Source organism: Phasianus colchicus, chromosome 1 (genome assembly GCF_987193195.1).
Source record: "Phasianus colchicus chromosome 1, bPhaCol1.hap1.1, whole genome shotgun sequence".
Taxonomy (NCBI): Eukaryota; Metazoa; Chordata; class Aves; order Galliformes; family Phasianidae; genus Phasianus; species Phasianus colchicus.
Genome location: NC_143436.1, coordinates 4266150 through 4291179, shown reverse-complemented (window position 1 = coordinate 4291179; position 25030 = coordinate 4266150). Strand labels below are relative to the sequence as shown.

General features: G+C 47.2%; 1 protein-coding gene and 1 long non-coding RNA gene across 5 annotated transcripts in view; one reads left to right on the top strand and one right to left on the bottom strand.

Annotated features, from left to right (window-relative positions):
- Positions 1-3693: 3693 nt before the first annotated feature.
- On the bottom strand, positions 3694-23871 carry LOC116239610 (uncharacterized). Of its 2 annotated transcripts, XR_016463485.1 has the most exons (4): positions 23136-23871; positions 21898-22090; positions 7497-11630; positions 3694-7378 (listed from the first exon to the last, which is right to left on the bottom strand). It is a non-coding gene; the product is annotated as an uncharacterized LOC116239610 (long non-coding RNA). The 2 variants fall into 2 exon arrangements; XR_004169136.2 differs by lacking the exons at positions 3694-7378; positions 7497-11630 and adding an exon at positions 19326-21680.
- A 62-nt stretch (positions 23872-23933) lies between these two features.
- Positions 23934-25030, top strand: part of MKLN1 (muskelin 1) — a 97814-nt gene continuing 96717 nt past the window's right edge. For 2 of the 3 annotated variants that reach the window (XM_031609737.2, XM_031609736.2), the window contains exon 1: positions 23934-24046. In XM_031609737.2, coding sequence (XP_031465597.1) covers positions 23955-24046 — 92 coding nt within the window. In that variant the 5' untranslated portion in view covers positions 23934-23954. The remainder of the gene's footprint in view (positions 24047-25030) is intronic. The other variant, XM_031609739.2, reaches the window with a different exon arrangement.

Below are 25030 nucleotides of genomic sequence, written 5' to 3'. Positions count from 1 at the left end.
CCCTTGCAGAGAGTGTTTCTATTTTCCAGCCTAACCTTTGTCTGGCCGAGGCAGTGAGTCATCTCGCTCATTAGCTGAACTTTGAATATCTCTTTATCCGCTGGATCCCTTTCAAGCTTGTTCCCTGGCAGCGGAAGCACCGGCTTCTCCTTTGCTCTGCTCTGCTCTGGATTGCTGCGTTGCTTTTGCAGCAGCATCTCCTCCCCTCCCACCTAGGGGATGCTAATAAAATCAGAGGGGAGCAGGGATTATTTTCAGCCCACGCACTCCTTCCCGTGCAGCATGGCTTAATGCCCAGGGGGCACTTGGTGCATTTAGCAAGCCCCAGGTTTCTGGCCAGCATTCAGCCCTCTCTTCAGCTCCATTGCAGCCACAGGTTGTGTTCACAAAGCTACGAGGATGCACTGCAGCCACTTGCAGAGCCAGATCCTGATTGCCAGCAGATGCCCATTGCCAACAGAGCCCTGAGCTGTGGCTGCCTTGCTGTCCCCTGCAGAGAACCTTAATCCTTTGTTAGTTTCCTTTTCTGCTTTTTCTCCATGCGCAGACCTCCCAGGGAAAATAGCGCAGGCAGGGGTTTGCCACGTGGGAATTTTGGCTCCTCTTCGGCTACATTGGGGAGAAACAGGGAAGGATCAAAGCACTTGTAAAAGGTTTTAATGGAGCGATGTAGAGGACCTTAAACCACTGCTCCTGATGCTTGGCTGCTTTGGCACGGGCGAAGACTTGAATAACCTCTTGTCTGCTCAAAAGGCAAGTGGAGGATGCAGCTTTGGAAGGACAGGCCCCTTCTGCTCCCTCACAGGGTGGATGGCAGATGACTTTTCCTGGACAAGACATCACCTTCCTCTCTGTATCTGTTTCCTTTTTAGCCACTGCCACCGATTATTTTTTTCAGTCTTCTAATTTGTTGATCATCTTCCCAAATCACGTGACAGGAGCATCTCCTTCAGCATCTCATCGTTGCTGCGCCTGCTTACATGCACACCGGTAATTTGTGCCTGTATGAGCACTTCCCCGCGAGGAACTGATGATTCACGGCCCCAGCCAAGGGAATCAATACCGCATGACTAAGGGAGTGCTGCAGAGGGCTGGTGATGAGCTGCTGCCTCCATGTCTTTGTCCTGAGTGGCAATTTGCTGATGGCCTTTACGAATTCATCACGCAGGGTCTTTGCCAGGCTGTCAGCAATCCTTTTTATTTATTCATTTATTTGTTCACTTATTCCTTTATTTTTTCACACACCGCCTCGTGGCTTCTGAGATCAGAAGTTCATAGACACGTAGAATCATAGAATCATTACAGTTGGAAAAGACCTGTGAGATCATTTAGTCCAACTGTCAATCCCTCCCCACCATGCCCGCTAACCACGTCCCTCAGTGCCACATCTGCCCTTTTCTTGAACACCTCCAAGGGCGGTGACACCACCACCTCCCTGGGCAGCCTGTGCCAATGCCTCAACACCCCTGAGAAGAAATTTTTTCTAACATCCAACCTGAACCTCCCCTGGCAGAACTTAAGGCCTTTACCAAGTTGTGCCAGCCTATAAATTCCTAGGCAGCCCAATGAGCACATGAAACCATGCTTCCCTTAAAAAAGCCCAAACAGAAAGATGGAGATTATTAACCCCTGCTACAGGGCCATGTGGGGATTGTTTGTCCAGAAAAATACTGTGGGGCAGAAGACTCCTTGAGAGTTTTTGATTCATGAATGTGCCACTGAAACACGCAGACATGATACCTGCATGCTGGATTTGAAACTAATTACATGTTACCTGCAGCCAGTCATTCATCAGAAGGTAAATTAATGCTTAGCCATGAGACTGAGGACACTTTGCACCTCATGTAGCCTGGCTCACACGAACCTGCAAGCAGGCACTCAGAATCACAGAAGGAAGGGACCTCAAGGATTGTGAATCTCCAACTCCCCTGGGTGGAGATGGGCACTCCTGTCATTTAACACTGTTCCTCACTGCTTGTCCAATTCAGTTCCTGCAAAACTCTTTTAGGAACAGTGTGTGAGTCTCAGACTGCTAAAGGACATCCCTAGCACCAACAGTGCCAAGCACCCCCACTTTTCATGGCTCCACGAGTAGTTCTCCATCGGCTGTGCTGGACCTCAGCTGCTCCCCATACATTTTGTCCTCCAAATCCTTCTTCACCTCTGCAGCCCTCCTTCAAATGCTCTCTAATAGTTTTTTGTGCTTACATTGTGGTGACCAAAGTGCACAGAGTTCTTGGGGTGAGGCTACACCAGAACAGACCAGAGCAGGGGGAAGAGGAAGACCGGGAAGGAAAAGGCACCTCCCTGCGCCCATGCCAGGAGGATGCAGCACACAATTCCTGGCCCAGAGGTTGTGGTTTCCTCAGAAACCCCAGAGGCTCAGTCTGACAGTTGTAATGGTGAGGAGATAATACATCTCTCATCTGACTTGCAGGGATCATGATCCTTGCAGTTCCAAATGAGAAAAAGAGCTCCAGAGATGGATGAGTGAAGAAGGACCAAGAGATCTTTAGTTTATTGGTTCTGTCTCATCCTGTCTTCACTCCAGACGGTCCAAGTTACCCCCCCAAAAAACCTACTTCGACAGCCCAAAAGCACTGATTTCTTCTGCATCCCTTCAGATGGGCTTAAACATCTCTGCTAATTTATCCTCACCCTTCTACTAGTATTACTTTTCTTATCTCCATCAGCGGTGCATGGGGCTGCCTCCAGGGGGCAAGCCAGGATGCCCAAATTAGCTACAGAGAGGCTGTACAGGGGACTATGTCAGTCTGGGAGCAGCAAGAGAACCCTGCCGAGACTGAGTTTCACTGCTCCATTCAGCCTCATGGAGCCAGGACACTAGAGGATGCATGGAATGAAGGCATCCTGCTACCTGGGCATATCCTGCTGTACTCCACCTCAGGTACATAAGCAAAATACCAACAGATATGAAGCATAAAGCTCATCTATATATGCGGGTTTTGATAGCTTCCAGGGCCTCCCCAAGGGCTCCATTCCACTGAGGATGGAGATGTCACCGGTGAGGGTCCTGGTTGGGGCTGCTCACCGCTGTGCTCAGGTCTTCAGCCCGATCTGCCTGTGAGGCTCCTCCTCCTCCTGGTAGGTTCCCAAATCCCAGTCAGATGACAGGGTAATTTACTGAGGCTGGCAGGAAGGAAAGGCCATAAATTCCCTGGATATAATGGCTGAGTCAGAGAAGGAGCCAGACGCGTCCAATTCTAGAGGCTTAAAGGGTGGGGACAGGCGTAGCTGGGGCTCCTGCTGTCCCCTTATCCCAGCAAGACCCTTTGGGGCCAGTGTGGATGAGAAGGCACCTGATATAAGGCCTTGTGGCTCCTGGCCACTCCATAGCTGCTTTCCCTGGGCTTCCCCTGCCTTCCAGGCTGGGAGAGAGCAGTTTGCTTTGGTCTCCTGCCCTGTTTGGAGATCACAGCTTGGTTGTGAGGACTTGCAGACTGTTTGCCCTTCCACCCTGGGAATCACCGGTTCTTTGGCAGGAAAGCAAATGGTTCAGACTTTGGGGCTGAAAGACACAGCATTATTCTCCCCAGAGTTTTTGCAACCCCTTGGATTTGTAAAGATTGCACGTTCCTAAAATTAGCCTTGACATAATGCAAAAGCAAAATCAACACATTTCATTAAAAAAAAAAAAAAAAGCCAAAAACGCCATAAGGAGACATTTGGATTCATTCACATGTATTTCTTTTTCCTCTGTTTGTTTGGTTGTTTGAGAGCAAATTCTCCAGCAGACTTCAAGCAACCACAAACCAAACCGGATAAATATTGTCTCTTTGGAAGGCTTCAGCCTGCTCCTGTCCCTTGCAGTGTACAGCCTCCATGGCTGACTCACACAGACCACGTCCTTAGTAATAGGATAGGTCCCCCTGTCCTATGAAATACCCATTGGTGACAACTTCATTAACTGGCCTCATCCATGAACTGACTTGGGAACACCTGAGGCTCTGCAAAGGAGAACATCTCAGTGGTGACATCTCAAGGTTCAAGACCTTCTGACAAGGACTCCCAGTGTGTCATGATGGAGGTTTCTATGATTTCCAATCTCCCTAGATCTTTTCAGTTATTGCTCCATCTCCAGGTCTTCCACCTCTCCCTCCACCCTTCATCCTCAGCAGATGCTGAGATAATTAACAGATGAAGTTCTCCCCTTCTCATTGTGGCTGCTCCCTCTGCGTAAAGTAATGCTGTTTCCATCACCAGCCTGATTTCCTCACACATTGAGCTTCCTCTGTGAGAAAAGATCAGAAGTTATCAAATCAGCCCCAGAAACAGCCTGTGTCCTTCTAGAACCACAAAATCACAGAATAACCTGAGTTGGAAGGGACCCACAAGGAATATCGAGTCCAAATCCTGGCTCCACACAGGACCACCCAAAATTGAAACCCTATGGCTGAGAGAGTTGCCCAAATGCTCCTTGAGCTCTGGCAGCTTGGGGCTGTGCCTAATGCCCTAAGGAGCCTGTTCCATGCCCACTGCCTTTTCCTAACACTCAGCCTGACTCTCCAGACACAGCTCCATGATGTTCCCTCAGGCCAGCATGATGGGAGAAGACACAGAGGCTCACAAGCTCTGTCCTTCCCTGCTCCCTTTCTCCTGATAGCGAGGAGAACCCAGGTCAGCGCTCCAGAGACCTGATTCATTCTACTTAGAAAACTCATAGATGTTACTCAAGATTTTGTGGATGAAAGGTCTTGAGTAACAGCCATGGATCGCCCAAGTCACATAAGAAGGAGGAGGTCAGGGAGCATTCCATATGCCAGAGAAGCATGTCAGCAAGCACAGACCTGGGAGGTTTCTCATGAAACCAGTTTGATCTGTATTAGCAGATTAGAGCACTGAAAGCCATGTGGAGAGGGGACATGCATTCAAATGCACACAGCTCCATCACTCGAGTGAATTCAAGTGATTTTCTTTGCATGTGGGGAAAGTGGGCAGGTAGCAAACCTGGAGATGGTGACTGCAAGCACTGGGTGCATGTGTTTGCTCCAGAAACGTGTCCCTGAATATCACACAAGTTAACAAAGGGTTGGAGCTGTGGAAAGACCTGTGAAAGATACCCAGAAGTACATTCAGAGAGTTACAAAGAGACTGAGTGGGCTAGGTGGTGAGTAATGGAAATGTCACTCAATGATACGAGATTTTTTGGTGCATGAAATGGCTCTTCATATCGGGTGGAAATTTCCAGGTGTTTGGAACAGAAGTAGATCTAAACCACAGAAAACTCCTGATTACTTACTAATCTGCTTCTAATTTACTGTCCTCTGTGAATTTCAATTTATACTGGTACTGTCCTCCCGGATCATCAGCAAGGATGTTAATGAAACTTGATCCTGACTCTTGTCCTACCCCAGTGGACACGCCTTGTTCAACGCAGCACACTCTTGTTTGGGCTTAGTTACTGCATTTCAATGTGTTTTCAGTTTGCACAAACTGTGCTTCAGACCAACTCATTTTTTAATTTTAATTTCTTATTTCCTAAGACAAAGAAGCAGAATACATTAATCAAAACAAAAACACATGTTCATAAATGTGTGCTTCCTTCATCTTCTGGCTCTGTCATTCTCTAACGTTACACCTCTTCCCACCAAAAAAAACAAAACAAAAAAAAAAAAACAACAGTTGGAAAAGAAGAAAACCTGGCAGTTTTCTGTGCCCATCACTCTCCATCACTCTTCAAGTCCAACTCTTGTCTCCTGGTAATTTTACTCAGCATCTGGCTTCTGCAGTTTCTCCCTGTTGACACTATTGTGTGGACAGAACCAAGCTCTAAACATTTCATCATGACTTTTTCTTAAATATTTGTTCTATGATATTTATAGGCTGGTGAGTGCCAGAATTATATTCTATCCTTTTCTGTTCTAAATCACCACCACATTTCCTTTCTTCTGCCTCTCAGGACCATGTTGTCCAAAAATTTATAAAATAGCCACCTAAGGATCAAAATGTTCATTAACTAATCCTGCCATTAACAACTGAGGATGAATACCAGAGGATGTTTGCAGCCTATACCGATTCATTTCTTAAATCTAAAATTTTCCCAAGAGCACCTTTTTGGGAAATAAGGGGATGGGATTTTGAGGAGTGCTCTGAATACGGGCTTCTTTTGTTTGCTCACAGTTTCATTTCCCCCTGTCTGCTTCCTAGCTACAACTTTGGCTGTAAGAGCCCTGCTTACACTTTTCCATGAAATGCAACTAGTTTTGCTGCATGGCTCGCCGACCTCCTCACAGCAATCCTGAACCGTCTCAAACTGCTCTTGCTTGGCTACCTTGGTTATTCTCCAGCCACAGGCAGATATTCTTTCCACAGAGGGCTGTGTCAATTGGAAATGTCACCATGCCCCAGCTACTCATTACTGGCCTTAGCTGGAAACAATGCTCTGCACCGCTCTGTCAATGGAGAGTTCACCCCAGTGAGCGATGTTGCTTTGTGTTGCAGTGGTTGGAGCAGCTGGAGGGTGGGGAGGAATGTCTGGAGGGGGGAGCATGTCCAGTGGCACAGCTGGATCCAGGAGTGCACATCTGTCCACAGCATCCCTGAGGAGCCTCTCGCGATCCAGCCTTGGCCAGCATTTATGGCCACTCTCCTGACCTTCAGCCAGGGGTAGAGCCTTACTTGGGATTTTCCAGCCTCACTACTGCCTTTTACATGCCATTCTTGCTGTTCCTTCAAGCATAGATTTCAAAAACTCAAACTCCTGTTTTGCTTTCTAGCCCTTAGCAATCCTCTTCTGCTATGTGTCCAAGGTTTCCCATCCGTTTCCAATCTGTAAGGAGCAGGTTTAGGAAGGTCTTCCAAAGTGTAACTCATCACATGGGTGCATGAAGTGGACTCATGCACTGGGACGGGGTGCTGAGCTGGAAAGAAGCAGAGAGGCAGAGAGGGAGTGGAAGATTGGCTGGAGAAATATGAAAATCTCAGTGCAGTGTTGAAAGAACAACACAACGCATGCCAGTAGTTTTTGAGAGGCTGGGGTGGTCCCTCAGCTCTACAGGCTAAGCTATCCAGTGTTGATGCTGTAACAAACGGTACCAATTAAATTCCATGATGTCCAACGATGGGCTCCTTTTCAAAGCATCATGCCATCCACTGGCACCAAAGAACGGGCAGCTCAGGCTCACGCAATGCGGCTGTAACCAGCAGTGATGGCTTCATCATCATCTGTGCTTGCTGTGCTCCAAGACACACAGGAATCAGTCCTTTCCAAAGGCTTTGTCACCTCAAGCTGCCTCAATGTGAGATGCTGGCGAGGGCTGTAACAGGGAGACTCCTGGCTATGGGTCAGGTGTCCCTATGTTGTCTGTGTTTTTATGACATACTTCAGTGTTTCTGCACTCTCCATCCAGATGCATGTCTGTGGAAGGGGGAAAAGAGTAGTTCAAGTGCTGATGTATTTTGGGGGTCCTGTCACATATATGCAGCCCACAGAAAGAGCAAACACCAGAAGAAACATCCCACTTTGCCTCACTCACCTCTGTGATTAACTGCAGAATCCGTGATCACTCAGTATTAGGCTGCATCTTTGCAAAGGAAAGCAATCATTAAAATCACATGGGCACAAACATCATTGCTGTCCAAAGGCAATAGGGGTGGTAATGCCAACTCCTGTGCTGCCAATGTTGCTTTCCCATGGATTTCACCTTTTAGGTCCTACCACTTCTCCAGCGAATGGATTTCTCTGAAAGCATCTCAGAAATTGGGAGTGATTTTCTTAAGACAGATATGTCATTTTGACAGCAAAGAGCCCAATGAAGGACGTGACAAAAGTCATGCAAAGCTCTTGAAGGTTTTACTGTTTTATCTGCTTATGATGGAGCTGAAGGAGACTAAGCAAGGAGAGAAGGGCAGGGACTTAGGTGATCCTGGGGCTGGCAGAGACAAGCTAATCATGTCCTGGGCTGCGTCTCCAGAGGAGAAGATAGAGGAACCAACAGAAAATGCCACAAAAATGATCCGAGGAATGGAACACCTCTCCTATGAGAAAAGGATAAGAGAGCTAGGGCTGTTCTGTCTGGAGAAGGCTCTGGGGAGACCTGAGAGTGGCCTTTCAGTATCTAAAAGAAGGCTACAAGGAAGAAAAGGACAGACTCTTTAGCAGAATCTATTGTAATAGAACAAGGGGAAATGGCTTCAAACTAAAAGAGGGGAGATTTAGACTGGACATAAGGAAGAAGTGTTTTAGAATAAGGGTGGTGAGGCAACTGGAACAGGTTGCCCAGAGATGTGGTTGATGCCTCATCACTGGAGATTTTCAAGGCAAGGCTGGATCAGGCTCTAAGCAACCTATCTAGCTGTGGATGTTCCTGTTCATCACAGGGGAGTTGGACCAGATGACCTTTAAATGTCCCTTCCAACTCAAAGGAATCTATGGTTCTATGACCCAGACAATAGCTGGGAAAAAGAAAATATTTAGGCAGAACATTCCCCTGAAAAGCACTGCATTTTCATTCTATCTCCAAAGACTTTCCCCTGCTGCCCTGGGCAAGTCACTGAGTTTATCTGCGAGTCACAAATAATGCCACCTCTTCCCTTAGCGGCATGAGGGCACAAGGCAGAAGATTGCTAAAACCACACCGTGTGCACCTGCTGATCCTGCTTCTTTTTAGCACCATTCAGCAACATGTTCACAGTTGATGTTTATTTGGGAAGAATTACTTTGCAGCAAAAGCTATCTGAGTGGTGTTTTGACATCTGTCTCTCCTCCAAGAGGTTTGCATCTGAGATGCAGATGTGCCGGGTACAACAGAGTGAATTGTCGAAGTGGGTTCAGACCGAGCAAGTTTGATGCGTAGAGAACCTGATGTACAGCACTGGTATTCTCATAGCTGTGACTATGTTTTATTTCTACTCAAATTGCTGGTAAATTTTCATCAACTTGCACAATAGTGAATCAAGGCCCACAGATGGCACTGAGCAGGAAGATGATCGGTGATTTTGCAAGAGCAAACCTAAGGTGGGTGGAAATGCATCTTGGGGACTGCCTTGGTAGCACTTCAGTGCCTTCTGAAGCTTTACCAGGAGGTGAAAACGTACCTAGCATTTTGCAGCTGTAAATATGGTCCTCCCAGCCACATACACCACTTTCAGCTGCACAGATGCTACTTATCTTTGTGTTCTCCTGGAACAAAACCTCTCTTTATTTTTCTCACTTCCAAAATAAACTTCCTTTTCTGTACTCCCACAGAGAATCACCACTGGGAAGAAAAGCTGTGCAGAGTTTTCCATCCAGCAGATTGCCTCTCCACTCCTTCCACCCTGAGAATCTGAAAGCAGAGCAGGGCTACTGTCTACAGAAAAGTAGAGAGCACTTAGGAGCTGCCTTGTTTCTAAATACATCCATTTCTGATTGAAAGAAACTGAGCTAGTCATACTGAAAGAGCTAATTAAAATGTAAACAGCATTGCTTTTAATTGCTAGCACTAAAAATTGTCATTATTTATTTTATAAGTCGAGGTGCATAAGAATGTGTGTTTAATTGCAAAAAGGAGGAAGAGGTGAATTTTAAACGTGCTTTGGAGATGCTGCCAGGCTGAGCTCTGGCTGGTTGTTTCCATGAGAAAATGCAGTGCATTATTTTCCTCTACAAGTCCTTCACTGCTGTCACACAGTTCAATTTTTCTCTCTTTTAAAGCATCTGTTTGTTTGTTTGGCCTTTCTTTTTCAAAAACTTATTTTGCGTCTTCTGCAATTCTCACTCATGGAGGAGTCTGGAAATCAGTCCAGAGCTTTATGATCAGTCATTACAGGATGTTTTTCTGTTCATGCTGGTAAACGGCTCGATTCTGCATAATTAGTTAAAGATGTGAAGTGCCGACTAAGTGCTAAGTAATGTTACATAAGTGTAATGTATGGCAGACACACTGTCCCACAAAAAGCATAATAGTATTTTGCACTTAACTAGCACCTTTTAACCCAGGTTGGCAGAACTCTTCACTATCACTGCTGGAGGCTGTCAGCACCCTAACAAATGAGGTTATTGTTTTAATACGCATTTACAGCTGAGAAAACTGAGGCAATGAACAGTTGAGTGCCTCGTGCCTCGGTAAGCCAGCAGCTGAGCAGTGCAGCAAAGCCAGGCATCGTGAGAGCCACCACTAGCCCTGGTGATGGATAATCATATTATAAAACCATAGAATCACAAAGTCATAGAATGGCTTGGGTTGGGTGGAACCTCAATGATTATCAAGTTCCAAGCCTGCTGCCACAGGCAGGGTTGCAAGCAGCTAGATCACATACTAGATCAGATTGCCCAGGACCCAATCCAACTTGGCTTTAAACACCTACAGGGACAGGGCATCCACAGCCTCTCTGGGCAGCCTGTTCCAGCATCTTATCATTCACTCAGTAAAAAAACCTCCCTGGCATCTAAATCTCCCTTCCTTCACTTTAAAACTGTTCCCCCTTGTCCTATCACTCATGTAAAAAGTTGATTTTCCTCATGGTTATAAACTCTGTTTACATTTTGGAAGGCCATAATTTTCCTACAGCCTTCTCTTTTGCAGGCTGAACAAGACCAATTCCTTCAGCCTTCATAGAAGTGCTCAAGCCCTTGGATCATCTTCATGGCCCTCCTCTGGACCCTCTCCAACAGCTCCACATCCTTCCTGTGTTGGAGAGCCCATATCAGGACACAATAATCAAGCTGGAGCCTCACGTGGGCAGAATAGAGTGGGATAATCACCTCCCTGTCCCTGCTGGCCACCTCTCTTCTGATAGAACCCAGGATACCACTGGCCTTCCAGGCTGCAAGCACACACTGCTGGCTCACGTTCATTATTTCATCCACCAGGACCCCTAAGCCCTTCACAGCAGGTGTAATGTCAAGGAGTTTTTCTTCCAGTTTGTATACATATCTGGGATTACTTTGACCCAACCGCAAAACCCTTATGAAACTAGTTTCATAAGGACCCACATTCAGAGTTTATCAAGGTCTCACTGGATGGCATCCCTTCTTTCTGCTGTATCAACTGCACTGTTCAGCTTGGTGTCATCAGCAAACTTGCTGCATTCTATCCCACCATCTACGTCATTGATAAAGATGTTAAAGAGTATTTATCCCAAGAAGGACCCCTGGGGGATACCATTCATTACAGGCCTCCATCTGGACACAGAGCCATTGACCACAACTCTCTGATTATGACCTTCCATCCAATTCCTTATCCACCAAATAGCCCACCCTTCAAATCCATCTCTCTCCAATTTAGAGATAAGAATAAGGTGAAGAACCATGTCAGAGACCTTGGAGAAGTCCAGGTAGATAACATCAGTTGCCTTCCCTTTGTCTACTGATTCTATCACTTCATCATAGGAGGCCATCAGACTGGTCAGGCGTTACCTTCCCTTGGTGAAACCATGTTGGCTGTCTCGGATCACCCACTCTGCCCTCATAGAATGACTTGGGTTGGAAAGGACCTTTAGAGATCATTTTGTTTCAACCTCTCTGCTATGGGCAGTTACCACCCACTACATCAAACCTTGAACACACCAGGGATGGGCATCCACAGCTTCTCTGGGCAGCCTGTTCCAGTGCATCGCCAACCTCTGAGTAAAGAATTCCCTCCTAACATCCATGTCCCATAAGCTGGAGGTCACAGTCTGGGGCCAACCTGGGGGCAACAGAAAAAGGGAGGATATTTTGGATGGGTTCTGTAGACACTGCAGCTCAGAGGTGGGCTGAGACGAGTGGCCTATGTTGCTCAGGAAGACTTCCAGTAAGGATGTGGAAATAGCAAGTGATGGAGAACCCAATTCTTCCCTCTCCATGGTGGACTGCTTGTTAGAAAGAGAAATTTCCTTTCCATGTGGCAGGCTTCTGCTTCCAACCATGTATTTTTGTAGGGTTCCTACACTGAAGAGGAGGCTGAATGGAGACCTTGTGGCAGCCTACAGCTCCTCAGAGTTAGTGAAGGGTCACTGCTAAGCTCTGCTCTCTAGTAAAAGTGACAAAGCCCGAGGAAACAGCATGGAGTTGCATCAGGGGAAGGTCAGGCTGGGAATTTAGAAAAGGTTCTTAACCAGAGGGCAGTGGGCATGGAACAGGTTCCCCAGGGTGGTGATCATGGCACCAAGATGCTGAGGCTCAAGAAATACACGGATGATGCTTTCAGACATAAGGTTTGAACTTGTTTAAACTTGTTTACATTTGTTTAGAATGACTGTTTACAAGGTGGATAGTGATAGGACAAAGGGGAATGGTTTTAAACTGAGACAGGGAAGGTTTAGGTTAGATCTTAGGAGGAAGTTTTTCACACAGAGGGTGGTGACACACTGGAACAGGTTGCCCAAGGATGTTGTGGATGCCCCATCCCTGGAGGCATTCAAGGCCAGGCTGGATGTGGCTCTGGGCAGCCTGGTCTGGTAGCTGGCAATCCTGCACACAGCAGGGGAGTTTGAAACTAGATGATCATTATGGTCCTTTTCAACCCAACTGTTCTCTGATTCTGTGAACTTTGGATGGTCCTGTGTAGAGCCAGGAGTTGGACTCAATGATTCCTGTGGTCCATTCCAACTCAGAATATTCTCTGATTCCATGTTTGAAGAGCAAGAGGAAGAACAGCTTCTCTCACTGCTGGCTTTATGTCATTTCCAGTGCCATGGATGCACACAGATCCAAGCTGCACATTAACTCAAGGACTTTCCACCTGTCAAATCCAAGTGATGACATAGCAAGCCAGCACAGCTGGGGCATAGTTCATAGAGTCATGAAAACACTCAGGTTGGAAAAGAGCTCCTAGATCATCTAGTCCAACCATTCACCCACCACCACTATTTCCCCATTACACCATGTCCCTTAGTACAACTTCTAAACATTCCTGAATGCCTCCAGGGACTCAACCACCCCCCCAGGCAGCATGTTCCAGAGCTTGGTTTCTTTTGGTTAAGTCATGACAGGCCATTGCTCATCTGGCTTTATGCCTAAGGTCACCATCCAGGAGCTAGAGCTTGTTACCTTGATGGGGTGCTCATCCAGACCCAGGCACACTATTCTTGGAGGGCCTTGAGCTCGATGAGGGAAATTCCTGCTGCTCAGGCTTCTTGCTCTGTCCTTTCTTGTACTGGTGAGTGAAGCTCTTGCAGCCTCTCCTTCCTTCTCCAAGGTATTTTTTCCCGCCCTTAAATTGTTTGATTTTTTTTTTTTTTTTTAGCTGCACCTTCTTTGGATTTTCAACATCCTCTAGAAATTTTGATTTCACACCATTTGTATGTTTAACAAGAATAATTCCAAACTCCAAAAACAAACTGTGCCCTGACTGGCGTTACATAGCATTTGTGATAATTGGATTCTCAGAAAGCCAAGCACTTTCTGAGATTTAATGAGATTCAAACTTTAATTACTGCGTCCCTTTCTCAGGCATGCAGTGGAAGCAGGGAGAAAAATGACCATAATCAGGTCTTCAGCATGTTGCAAGAGGCAGTCTCGATGGATAGCACTTTGATCCCTTAATGAGGGGGCATTCTTGCCATGCACAGTTGGAAAGCCAGTTTCTCTTGCATCATGGCCTACATTTACATGCTTAGGATTTCAGCCACAAACTAATGCTCTCTCCTCTCAGAAGACTTCAGTGGTAGAAAGCCAGCAGAGATGGCTCCTGGAACTACCACGCTGCAGGACAAGAGAGGGAGAGAAGAATGTACTGGGGTTTGGATGGACTTTAAGATCTTGATGATGAATGATGACACACAGTGATCCCTGGACAGGGTCAAGTGACCTTGCAGGACCAGCGTGAGCTTAAAGCCCCTCGCATGGCTATTCTCTTGCACGCCACAAATACCAGGCAGATTTTGCCCGTAAGGCTTGATGACTCACTTGCTGGCTTTCTCACTTCCCCGCCTCCATCCTGGAGGATGCGGTGTTTTGCTGAGCGTTATCTGCACTGAGGTTGGCGGAGGCAGATGAATGCAGCGGTTTTGTGTCTGCAGAAAGAAGGCTTCAACAGAGGGAAGGGGCCATTAACACTTCAACTTTATCCAGGAGGAAGATATCATATGGCCATCTGAGAGGACCTTTAAATTGTGATGTTCAGCCTCTGTGATGTTTAGATTCAAGCCAAATTAATTTTAGAAAAGCGCTGTGTTGAGACAGTGCATCAAATTCTTCACAAATGAGATGAAATATTGCCTCCACTATATTCTCACAACCACTCATTTTGTAGACTGATAAAAAAATCTCTCCATGTTTTTTATAGCCCTGTGGATAAACATTCATTATTCCTTCATCCTTTAGACAGTCAGAGATTTATGTCACGCCCTGCCTTTTCCTTCGCTGTATTTGGGACCAAAGTCAGTGTTGCCAGGTAAAAATTTCCATTGCTCTGCATTCCATTTCCTGACCTCTTTCCCAAGAACCCGGCTATCTCCTTCGTTTTCCATGACTTATAAAAGGTCACCACTGTTGCTTCTTTTCCTCTTTCAACAATCTGGAGGACATGCTATTCTTGCTTAGTACATCCAATTGTTTTTTTGGAATTATCTTTTCTTCATTTTCAGCTGTTTCTGCTTTGCTGTGTACTCTAGATGCCTACACAAGGAGACGTGACTGCTTCTTGCAGGCAGCACGGGAAGCCAAGGTCTAAGCGGGCAGGAGCTGTGGGTGGCTTGAATCATTCTTGACATGACACCCATCCCAGCAGTCTCTGTGAGCAGGCTTGGCACCTCCAGTCCACCCATGCCCAAGACCTCAATTGGTTCCTGATGTTACCCAGCCACTTTCTGAGCTGCGCATTTTGTGGCTACCCCCTTTGGCCTTGCCCAGATGATTTCAGGCTGAAGAGGTATATACCTCCTGGCTCTCATACCCTAGAGATAGACCTGTCTCTCTAATACTTTCCAGGCTGGCATTTTGGCAAACCTTTCACCTCCCTGAAACTTCTCTGTAGAATCAGTGTTTTGTTGTTATTCTTCATACCACCTTTCCTTTTCCCTTGCAAATCTGTCTTGACTCACGTTTTTTGCTTGCTTTATCCTTTTCCACAAGAAGTTAGTTATTTTTCTCCTTGGAGCTGCATATTCCTGGGGAGAGGCAGGGGTGCAAGCCGGTTGTTCTAAGTGCTCCAAAAGCACGCAGGGGAGTTGCGAACCATAAGCAAAGCCCTTGCTGGGCTACCTGTCGGGTCATATCCATATCCAGCATGCTCTTAGGCTCCTTCCATTTTGAGATTTGCAATGCTTCTTTTAACAAAAAGGGAACTTGCCTTCCTCCAACACACACTGAGCGGATTCTACCTGGACTGGGTAATTCGAGGTGCCCATGCTGAAGGACATAATGACTTGGGTCACTCCCCTGTCCCTCTTCTCCTCTTTCTCGGCTATGTGGAGAGACCTGAACCCCTCAGTCAGTCTATGCATGTGGCAGCAGGTTGGCAAAGCAGCAGGGATGGCACTCAGGCAGCCCACAAGCCTCTGAGCTCTGGCTGCCAAATCCACATGGATGACTGCTCATAAGCATGAATCTGTCTCAAGCCTTCAGCAGTCACAGGGCTTTTGTCTCCCTCCTCTTCCCAAGAAGCAGATTGCAAAATCACCAAGCCACAGAAACAAGCAGTATCTGAATAGGCTCACAAACCAGTCCATGCCCATATGTGCCTCCTGGGAAACAGCCTCCTATGGAGCAGGAGAAGCTGAGTGTGCTGAGAAGTGAAGCCACCTGCTGGGTATGTAGCTATCCTGTTTTCCCAGGGAACAGAAATGCTTTCAGCAACATGCTGAAAATTCCTGGATCTATGGAAAAAAAAGCGCCACCTCTCAACATCAGCAGTTGCTCCTTGCTCCTGGATCCCCATGCCCCTTTTTTTCTAAGAGCATTAGCAACCTTGCCCCATCTCAGCCCTCCCTACACCATTTCTCCTAGCCTGGCAGACCTCTGGCCCCAAAAGCATCTCTCCTTGTTCCCATACATGCAGACCCAGTGAAGACAGCACAGGAACAGCTGCAATGGCCCCATCCTCTGTGTCACTCTCAGCAAACAGCTACAATCTCTCACTCTCTCACGGTAGACCTTAAGGTCAGGCTCTGACAGGGCAGATGAGGCTGGAGGATGGAGGCAGGGTGGATTTCCTGCTGGAGAAACATCTGGAGAAGAAAAATGCAACTTGACATCTCCTCAAATGCCCTGTCTTGACAGATGATGCTTATTCTTTCATCAAATATTATTTTTTTGGTTTGGAAAATTCATCTCTGTTCATGGAAGCAGTGAGTCCTGCTTATTTTCCACTTGACACTGAGCACTGAAGAGGGTCTTAAGTAGAACACCCAGCCATGGCTGAGAGGGTGATCTCGATAAATACGTACATCCTTCCCCAAGCCCTACCCTTCCATAACTGCTGCCAGTGTTTCCACCAACTTAGTACAAATACAGGAACAGACACAACAGGAAGTGGTTCTCTAGGATAAAGCAGGCTTTTGAGGACTTCAGAAGCTGAGACTGGGTACAAACTCTCCCTGGGGAGCAATGGAATGGGGCGGTGTTTGGCATGTGACTGTTTCATGGCAGTCAACTCATCACAGCAATGTGTCTGCTGATTTTCATATCATCAGGAATGGCAAACAAAAGGATGCTCTGCTTTTCCGGGGATGAAATATTACTCCTGATGGAAAGCTCGCAAAGATGTAGGAATGCAAATGGTGGAGAGGATTGATTCCGCATCATCTGTGTTTCTTCCCTCTATCCTCCTGCCTGAAGAGACACCTGTGCAGGGTGTAGAGCTGCTGAGATGGTCTGCGGCTGGCTTACTGATACTGGGAAGAAGAAAAGGGAGCTAGCATCTTCTCTATGTGGCCTGTGGCTGGCCACTTGACAGGAAACAGGGAGAGCTCAGCAACCTCTCTGGAAAAGACATCTTTTTTTGCATAGATCAAAGCATAGGACTGTTTCCAGGGCAAGAAAATAAATAGAAAGCGTGAAAAATGTCAGCTCATTTAGAAAAGATGCAGAAGGAGAATATGCTTCTCTGGCATGGCCAGAAAGCCAAGGAGTCAGGCTCACAGAGGTGGAACAGCAGATCACAGCAACATTTCCAGGACTGCTCAGAGACAGAGATGAGGGTTTAATTATTCTCAGATACAACAGAAAGAGGTTAAAAACATTTGTTTGTGAATCCAGAGAATAATTAAGAGTGAGTCACGGAAAGTGTTGTTCTAGCTATGGTAAAAACAAGCCAGCGCTGAAGGGTCTGCTGGTCATTTGAAAGCATAGAGAGCTTCAGCCCAAGATTCCTTCCTTAATTGCACCACTTTTGGGCACTCGCTCTAAATTAAGCAGACTGGAGCACAAGGGAGCTAATGCAGTGCTCTGAAAAGCAAACTATTAAGCAAAGTGTCTCTCAGATGTTTAACTTCAAGGAGGCACAATTGAAATCTCATCAATTATGATCAGCGGACATGAGAAGGGTTTAAAGTTCATCTGTAACGTAATTTGCAGAATAATAGAAATTAAAGATGCAAAATCTCTTTTAGGTTGAGTCTACTTCAGTCCCCAAGGAGAGCTAGATGGGTTTCTGTATCATGCTTCCCACAGTGCTGCATGCATGCAACAAATGCAACGCAAGAAAACTTTCCCCGATGCACTTTTATGACTCATAGGATGTTGCTATTGAATAATTAAGCTTACAGACACGAGTCCTTTCTGTGCTGCCCCAGGCGTGTTCCCTGCCTTTGTCATCATTTTTCAGTTTTCTCTTTCCAAAGCACACCAAGCTATTCTCACAGCTCTTCTCCTGGATTGCAAACAACTCTCTGCTGTCCTTGGCATCCTCCTCCTTGAAACTTTTCACCCAAGTCCCCTGCCCTCAGCAGTCAATGTGAACAATGAGCTTAAGGGAAGACCGTGACATTCCTGACTGAAAAACAAGATTGAGTCCTTCACTTCCCACTGTGCTGCTGACAGTAATACTACTTCGCACTCTTATCCTATGACGCATTACCCAAACATTAGCTAATTAGCTTGCCTGACTCCTTAGAAAGTAGGCAATTAAGCAGTTAGCTCCACTCTCCAGATAGGGAAACCTGGGCAGAAAACGTAGTTAATAGGGGAAAGGCCAACACTATGGTCTAGGGTGGTGAGTATCTCTGCTGACCAGAGGAGGGATGTCAAGCATGGTGCTTATCTTGTTTATCTCGGTTGCTTGCAATACTGCTAAGCTTCTTCTAGAGTGGGCACAAGAACAGCAACACCTTGGTACAGGGATTCATCCTCACCAAAACTATGTCCCATTGTGGTAGGCTGTCATCTTCTAGAAAAAGCACTCAAAGAATCAACTTCCTCCATACTGCTGAAGGGAAGAGGAGGATTCTGGTTGGTGTGGGTGCCCTGAGCAGGTTGTGCAAGTCCTCTCCAAACCATAGACATCAAAGTTGCTGAGATCAGTGCTCAAGAACTCCTGAATCCTGGAAGTGCTCAGCTGGTGTCATTGCAACTGACTTTGAGGAACATTCTGGAGCACCCAATGCCAGAGCACCACAAGTCCCATGTTGCAAAAAGCAGACTACAAACTCTGTCCCTCCACATAGCTGGGGACCTATTCTCCTCCAGCCATGAATTGTGGCTACATTTGGAGAGACACAAAAGCTGAAACAAACTATTTTTAATGCAGAGAGTAGATGTTTATCAGAAAGGTCTTTAAAATAAAGCAGCAGAAGGAGTCCAAGTCCAATAACAAGAGCTCTAGCCATTCTGACTAACTGCTCCATAAAATGTGTAATTACAGCACTATAGCAACTATTGAATTCCAAGGCACATTTTGCATGTGAAACACAGGACGGAGCATCCTCTCTGGGTGATTCAGAGCACTAATCACAATGCCCAAGCGCTTCACTTGGAAGGAGGAGAAGCACCAAAGTGAGAGATGAGCAGAGTGCACTGGGTGTGCAAGCATGTTGCCGTGCGAGCACTGTGCACAGGATGCACGCACCTGCCAGGGGAAGAATAAGTATTTTTAGCTGGGATTATCTTGTCTGCTTCCTGCTCACTGCCTTTGTGGAGGGGAGCACAATGCTGGCCGCATCACGCCAGAGTCGACAGCACAGCGGTGACATTTGAGAGGTGCCTTTTACTGAAGCTCACCAAGTGCGAGTGTTATTTGTGCCCACCTAAGCAGCTTTTCCTGCCCTCAAGCACCGTATTTCAGTTCGCGCAGGGCCGAGTGCACAAGGGCACCAAGATCCTCTTTCCCCAGTGCAGTTCAGAGCCACTCACATCCCCTTAAATGGCACTTCCTGGCTCACATACACTCTCCTCCATTGTCTGGGGCATGTTTGCAGCTGGAGACTGATGAATGAAGCTGAGTTACTGACCTTGATGTAAAAAAAAAAAAAAAAATCATCATAGAAGTGTGTTTGTGCTTTGTAAAACAAGCCTTTTAAAGCTGGCATTTATGCAAAGAAAAATGCCAATATGCATATGGAAGCTCTGGTATTTAAGGCCCCTTTCAACCTTCCAGATTGCCAGTGAGCTTTCAATGATTCAAACCTTTAACCAATGAACAGGTGCTCTAAGAGCTGGTGAAGAGTTCTCAGACAGGTATTTAAGTGAATGGGCTAGCAGCAGATGCTTGGATCAGAGTCTACACAACTAAACCTATTTTCTTATGCTGAACGAAGTACTGTTTCACTGTGTTATAAGGAGGTACAGATGGTCCCTTGCTCCAAATGGATGAGGGCAAGGGAAAAATTACGTAATCCATCTTTGAGGCCTGCTCTCATCCCTCTTTCTATACAGAAATTCATTCAGGCTCTGCAGAAAATGCATTTCAAAACAGCTTCACCACTATTTTTTCCCCATTCACATTACCAAAATGAGATAATAATTAGTGAGGCCACTTCAGGGAACTTTTTGGAATTGCTCTGGTCCTGCTCTGGTCCATAGGCTAATGGTGCTTTTCTTCGAAGTTCCTATGGGACGTCTTGGAAGATACTCTCCAGCCAGAGAGTTGTGTAGGCAGGCAGGTTTATTTCCCCAACACGGAGCACTGAGTTAAAGCCAGAGCTTCGTTTTGCAAAGGGAGCTCACTTAGGTGAGCAAGCATTGCCAAAATCTGTTGTGACAATACCCAATCAGACCAGTGCTCTAATTCTGCTCAGAAAACAATAGGCGCTTACACAACCACAACCCACTGGAGGTTTTTGACTTGCTGAGCAATGAGACCCCAAATGTTACAGCTCTGCCTCATGTCCTTGGCTTTGTCCTGCTTTGGAAGGAAACATGCTGTGGCCTGCACTGCCAATGCTATTTCCTCTCACTTGTCTTTAAAGGTCTCTTTTTCCAACAGCTGATCAGCTCTGCAGCTCCGGAGAGTACGTGAGATCCGGCTGGCCCACGGTCTAGCTGGTATGGCTGTGTGCCATGTTGTTGTTTGTATTGCTTTCATTTTTCTGGCGTTACTTGGCTCTTCCAGGCAACTTGTTTTCATCCTGAACTATGTGCTCATTACATATCCAAACACCCACGCAGGTTTTGCATGAGGAAACTCGAAACACACACGCAGCAGAGGAGCAAATTTGCAACGGGGCAATGAGATATTTGTCTCAAGGCAGACACAAACAATTGTCAGATCCCTGAGCTGTCCGTGATTGGATTTCAGACCTTCTGATGACAAGCGTGTTAACACTGTGTGTGCATCCTCCTGGCAGAGAAATGCAGAGGACATCTCTTGTGGTCACCTTCAACAACCCCAGCTACCGTTCCCAGCACACATCCACAGACCTCCTAGCTGTGCCCCAAAAGCTGAAGGAACCCATTTTTGCTGCTCTGCTCCCCTTCGTGGCCCCATCTCCACTCCAGCCAACTGCTGCCTGCAGGGATCTACCAGCCCCCTGCCAGCTCAGGTCCTGCAGATGCCTAAATGCACTGGAGGATTTCAGCAAGGTCCCAAGAGACGTGGATAGAAACATGCCTGCTAGGCATGCTGGTTGTGTCATAAGTGTCCTCTTTTTGGGTTCTTCCACAGAGCAGAGGGTCTGAGTGACTGCTAGAGGTGGTACAGGGGAGCATCAGTGCCATTGGACCGCCCAGTTGCACAGATCCAATGTTGTATTAACACAGTAAACTCACAGAGCTTAGCAGAACAGGGCTCAGATACTCAAGTTTTCCGAGTCTCTCCCATTTTTACAGCCCCACCGCTGCTGCAGTGAGCTCAGCTGGAGGCTTGCAGGCTGTCCAAATCTGCGGCACACCGCACTCCTCCCTGCCGTGCCAGGCCTGCTCTTAGCGTGGAAAAACCCTCTCCTAGCTATTGCCAGGATCTGTGCAGTGCTAGAGAGATTTGGTTTGTAGCTTGGGATTGCTTTCTCGCATCCTTCCCTGCTTCCTGTGCTGCAGATGAATAAAGATTTTCCAGAGCTGTCAGTACTGTGTATTTCACCAGCGTTTGCTTCTTTAGATCCAAATTGTGCTAAAAATAAGCTGGCTTGGCATTCACATCTTGATTCAAGTGGTAACAGGACACCGGGCAGAGAAACTCCTGGGGCTATGTGCTCTGTGCAGCAGCGAGTAGCAAGCTGATGGCATTCCCTCTGCCTCCTCCCTGCTGCCGGCATGGAGCTGGCACTCACCGCTTGCTGCAATCTCCAAAATTTCATATTTAGAGGTTACAGTTTTATATGGCATCGCTCCTCTCTGGCTGCTTGTTAGTGAGGCTCCAAATGCCAAGGTAGAATATTTTCTCCTGGTGGAGGGAATATATTATTAGCAAGATCCTCACTAAGCTATTTCCTTTAATATTCTTGTGGTAAATCGCAGGGAGAAAAAAAAAAAGGAAAAAGAAAAAAATAACAAAAAACGGAGGCTTTGGGTAAGTGAAATTTTAAATGCCACATTAAGACCTCAAATTTCAAAAAACCTTGTTAGTGCAGCAGCAAAGGTAGAGCTGTGGAAGATGGTACCTTGCATGCAAGTTGTTGCTGTGCTGCTGCAGTAGAAGCACCATTCCCTCAGGTCCCAAAAAAGGGTCTCGAGACAATGCGCTTGCTGCTCCCCCTCACTTTTGAGATCCTCAGCTGACGTTCAGCCTCCAAGGCTGCTGCAAGAATGTTTCATCCTCAGACAGATTTTGTTGCAGCATTCTCACTTGCTTTCCTAAAATAAACGGCGAAAAAAATATCCTTGCGTTAATTTAATCTAGCCAGGCATTTTGCTGTCCTGTCTGATAATATCCCTCCAATCTGTCATTTCCAACTGACAGCTGTTTATTTGTTGTCACCTTAGTGGTGTTTTTCTCGTTATTTTAGTTTTTGTTTTTGTCCCTGATCTTGAAATATCTCCTCTTATTTCTCAAGCATCCCAAAACTGCTCCAGGGTTTCCTCAAGTCTTCCCTTCACTTTGGTGGGGGTTCTGGGTGAAACAATTTTATTTCAACCAAAAAATAAACAAACAAACACAATAACTTCAGTCAGAGAAGCCCATCAATAAATCTCCAATTTACATGCTTGGAAATTACATGGGTGTTTGGGATTTCAGGTCCATTCACATAGCAGGAAAAAGCACTGAAAAACATCATGGCATGAAACGGAGATCAGAATGTGAGCGTGCCTCTAAACCAGGGACGGCAATGTAAACCTGAGGAGGTCTTGGCACTGCTGGAGAACTATTCAGCAGCACTGATAGCAATAGATGAAATGATTAAATACATGTTAATCAATAGAATTCAGAAGGAAAAAAAAAAAAGAAAAAAGTTATTAAATATGACAGTGCACAAGACATGGGAAACCACTTCGGTTCCTTCCCACAGTCTGGACCTCCAGGTAACCTTTCTATGGAGCATTCAGATGAGCTGTGGTATGGACCAGAAAAGAGACAATAAGCCCAATAACCTCAATAATTATAGTACCCTCCACTCAATTTTCAGTTGCTTGCAATTTGTTGGTCAAGGATTAAATCTGGGCACCATTCAATTAGCTAATTTTTATTTCACTCATTACTAACTCTTGTTTATATATTTACAGTTATTTATGGTGACTTCGATTGCTCCAGTTCCTTTTTTGGAAAACAACAACAACAAAAGCATGTTGAAATTGACAGAATTGTCAAAACAAGCTGCTTCTGATACTTACAAAGCACAGAACTATGTGGTGAAACACAAATCATAAAACAGAGTAAAGAGAAAAGAGCTGCGCTACTCACAACAGGGATCAGCGCAGGAGCTGGACGAGGTCACATCACGCTTGAGTTTTGCTTCAGCCCCTTCCCCACACAGCTCACGGAGCATCCCCTTGACCCTACAACCCACTGCAACCCCTCAGGGCATCCCCCTGAAGCCCCATGGGATGGATCCCACAGCCCCTGCACAGCCTTGCAGACACAAATGACGTCCTATGCCCTCTGTACAGCCTTGCAGACACAAATTACATCCTATGCCCCCTGTACAGCCTTGCCGACACAAACTACATCCTATCCCAGGCTCCACGGTGTGCATTACCCACTGCAATCCCACAGGGCTTCACAGTCCCACAGCCCCATAGGCATAGCCCCACACTTCCACAACCCCAAATTACATCCCACTTCAGGTCCTACAACCCCAATGCTCCACTACAGCCCCACAGAGCATCCTCCTGCAACTCACTACAGCCCTATGGAGCACCCAAAACACACACACACAGCCCCCAAATTACACCCCAGAGCCCAACGTGCCCCTCAAAGCTCCACAAACCCACCGCAGCCCCCCACCAAGCCACACCCTATAGCCCACCCACAGCACCCACACAACCCTGCAGCCACAAATTACACCCCACCCCAAGCCCTACAGCTCCTAATAACCCACTGCAGTCCCCACAGACCCACCACAACCCTCAACGACCTATCAAGTCCCCCTCACAACACAGCACAGCCCAACTCAGGCGCCCCACAGCCCCTGTCCCGCCACCCGCGCGGCCCCTTTAAGAGCTCGGCCCCGCCCCTCTCGCGGTCGCTGCCGGGGCCGCGGCGGCCGCTGCTGACAACAAGATGGCGGCGGCGGGGCCGGCGGGCCCCGAGAGCCGGGTGCTGGGTTACACTTTGCACCGTTGGAGCAGCTTCTCCTCTACTTACCTGCCCGAGTGAGTCTGGGCTCGTGCTGAGCGTCCTGACGGGGCTCTGTGGGGGTGAGGGGAGGAGGCGGGAAGGGTCGCGGAGTGAGTGTTGGGCCCGGTTGGGAGGGTGAGGCGGGCTAGGCCTGGTGTGAGGAGGTTGGGGAGGGGGGGATCTGAGGGGCTGGGGGCTTTTGAGGGCGAGGTGTGTGGCGGTCAGAGGGTTTTGGGGAGGATGTCTGTGGGAGCGGGATGATAAGAGTGTTTGTGTGGGGGCTGTGGGTGCAGGAGGGGGTTAAGTTTGGGGATCCTGGAATGGAGGGGATGGTCGGTTTGGGGATGGGTCTGTGCTGATAGGGTGAACGATCAGCTTTTCAGGGAATGCGTGTGTGGCAGGGGGTTAGAATTGTGGGATCTGGAATGGGGAAGATGGTCAGTGTGGGGGGGATGTGTGCTTGGAGGAGAGCGGCCACTTCTGGGGGAGTGTGCCCTTGGGAGGGCACAGGAGTTTTAAAGACTCTGTATGGAAGGGGTGGTGGCTCAGAGGTTCTGGGGGGGCTGTGTATGGAGGTGTTGTGGTTTAGAGGTTCTGGGGGGGCTGTGTATGGAGGGGTGGTGGTTTAGAGGTTCTGGGGGGGCTGTGTATGGAGGGGTGGTGGTTTAGAGGTTTTGGTGAACTGCATGTGAGGGAATGGTGGTCTTAGATTCTTTTGGGGGACTGCATGAGTGTGGGTGTGGTGGCCCAAGATTTTTGGGGGCAGAGGGGTTGTCTGTGTGGGGAGCAGTGCTCATCAGCATTCAGGAGTGCTGTGTGTATGGGAATGAGATGGTCAGTATTGGGGGGGCTGCATGTGAGGGGGGACGGTGGTCAGGTTGTATGGTGATGGATCCTCAGCAGGTTTGGGGGGCTGTGTGGATGAGAATGTCAGTTTATTTGGTGGGAGTATGTGGGGAAGGGTTCCCATTAGCCCATAAGTGTTGGGGTGATGCATCTGTGGGGAAGGAAGTCAGATT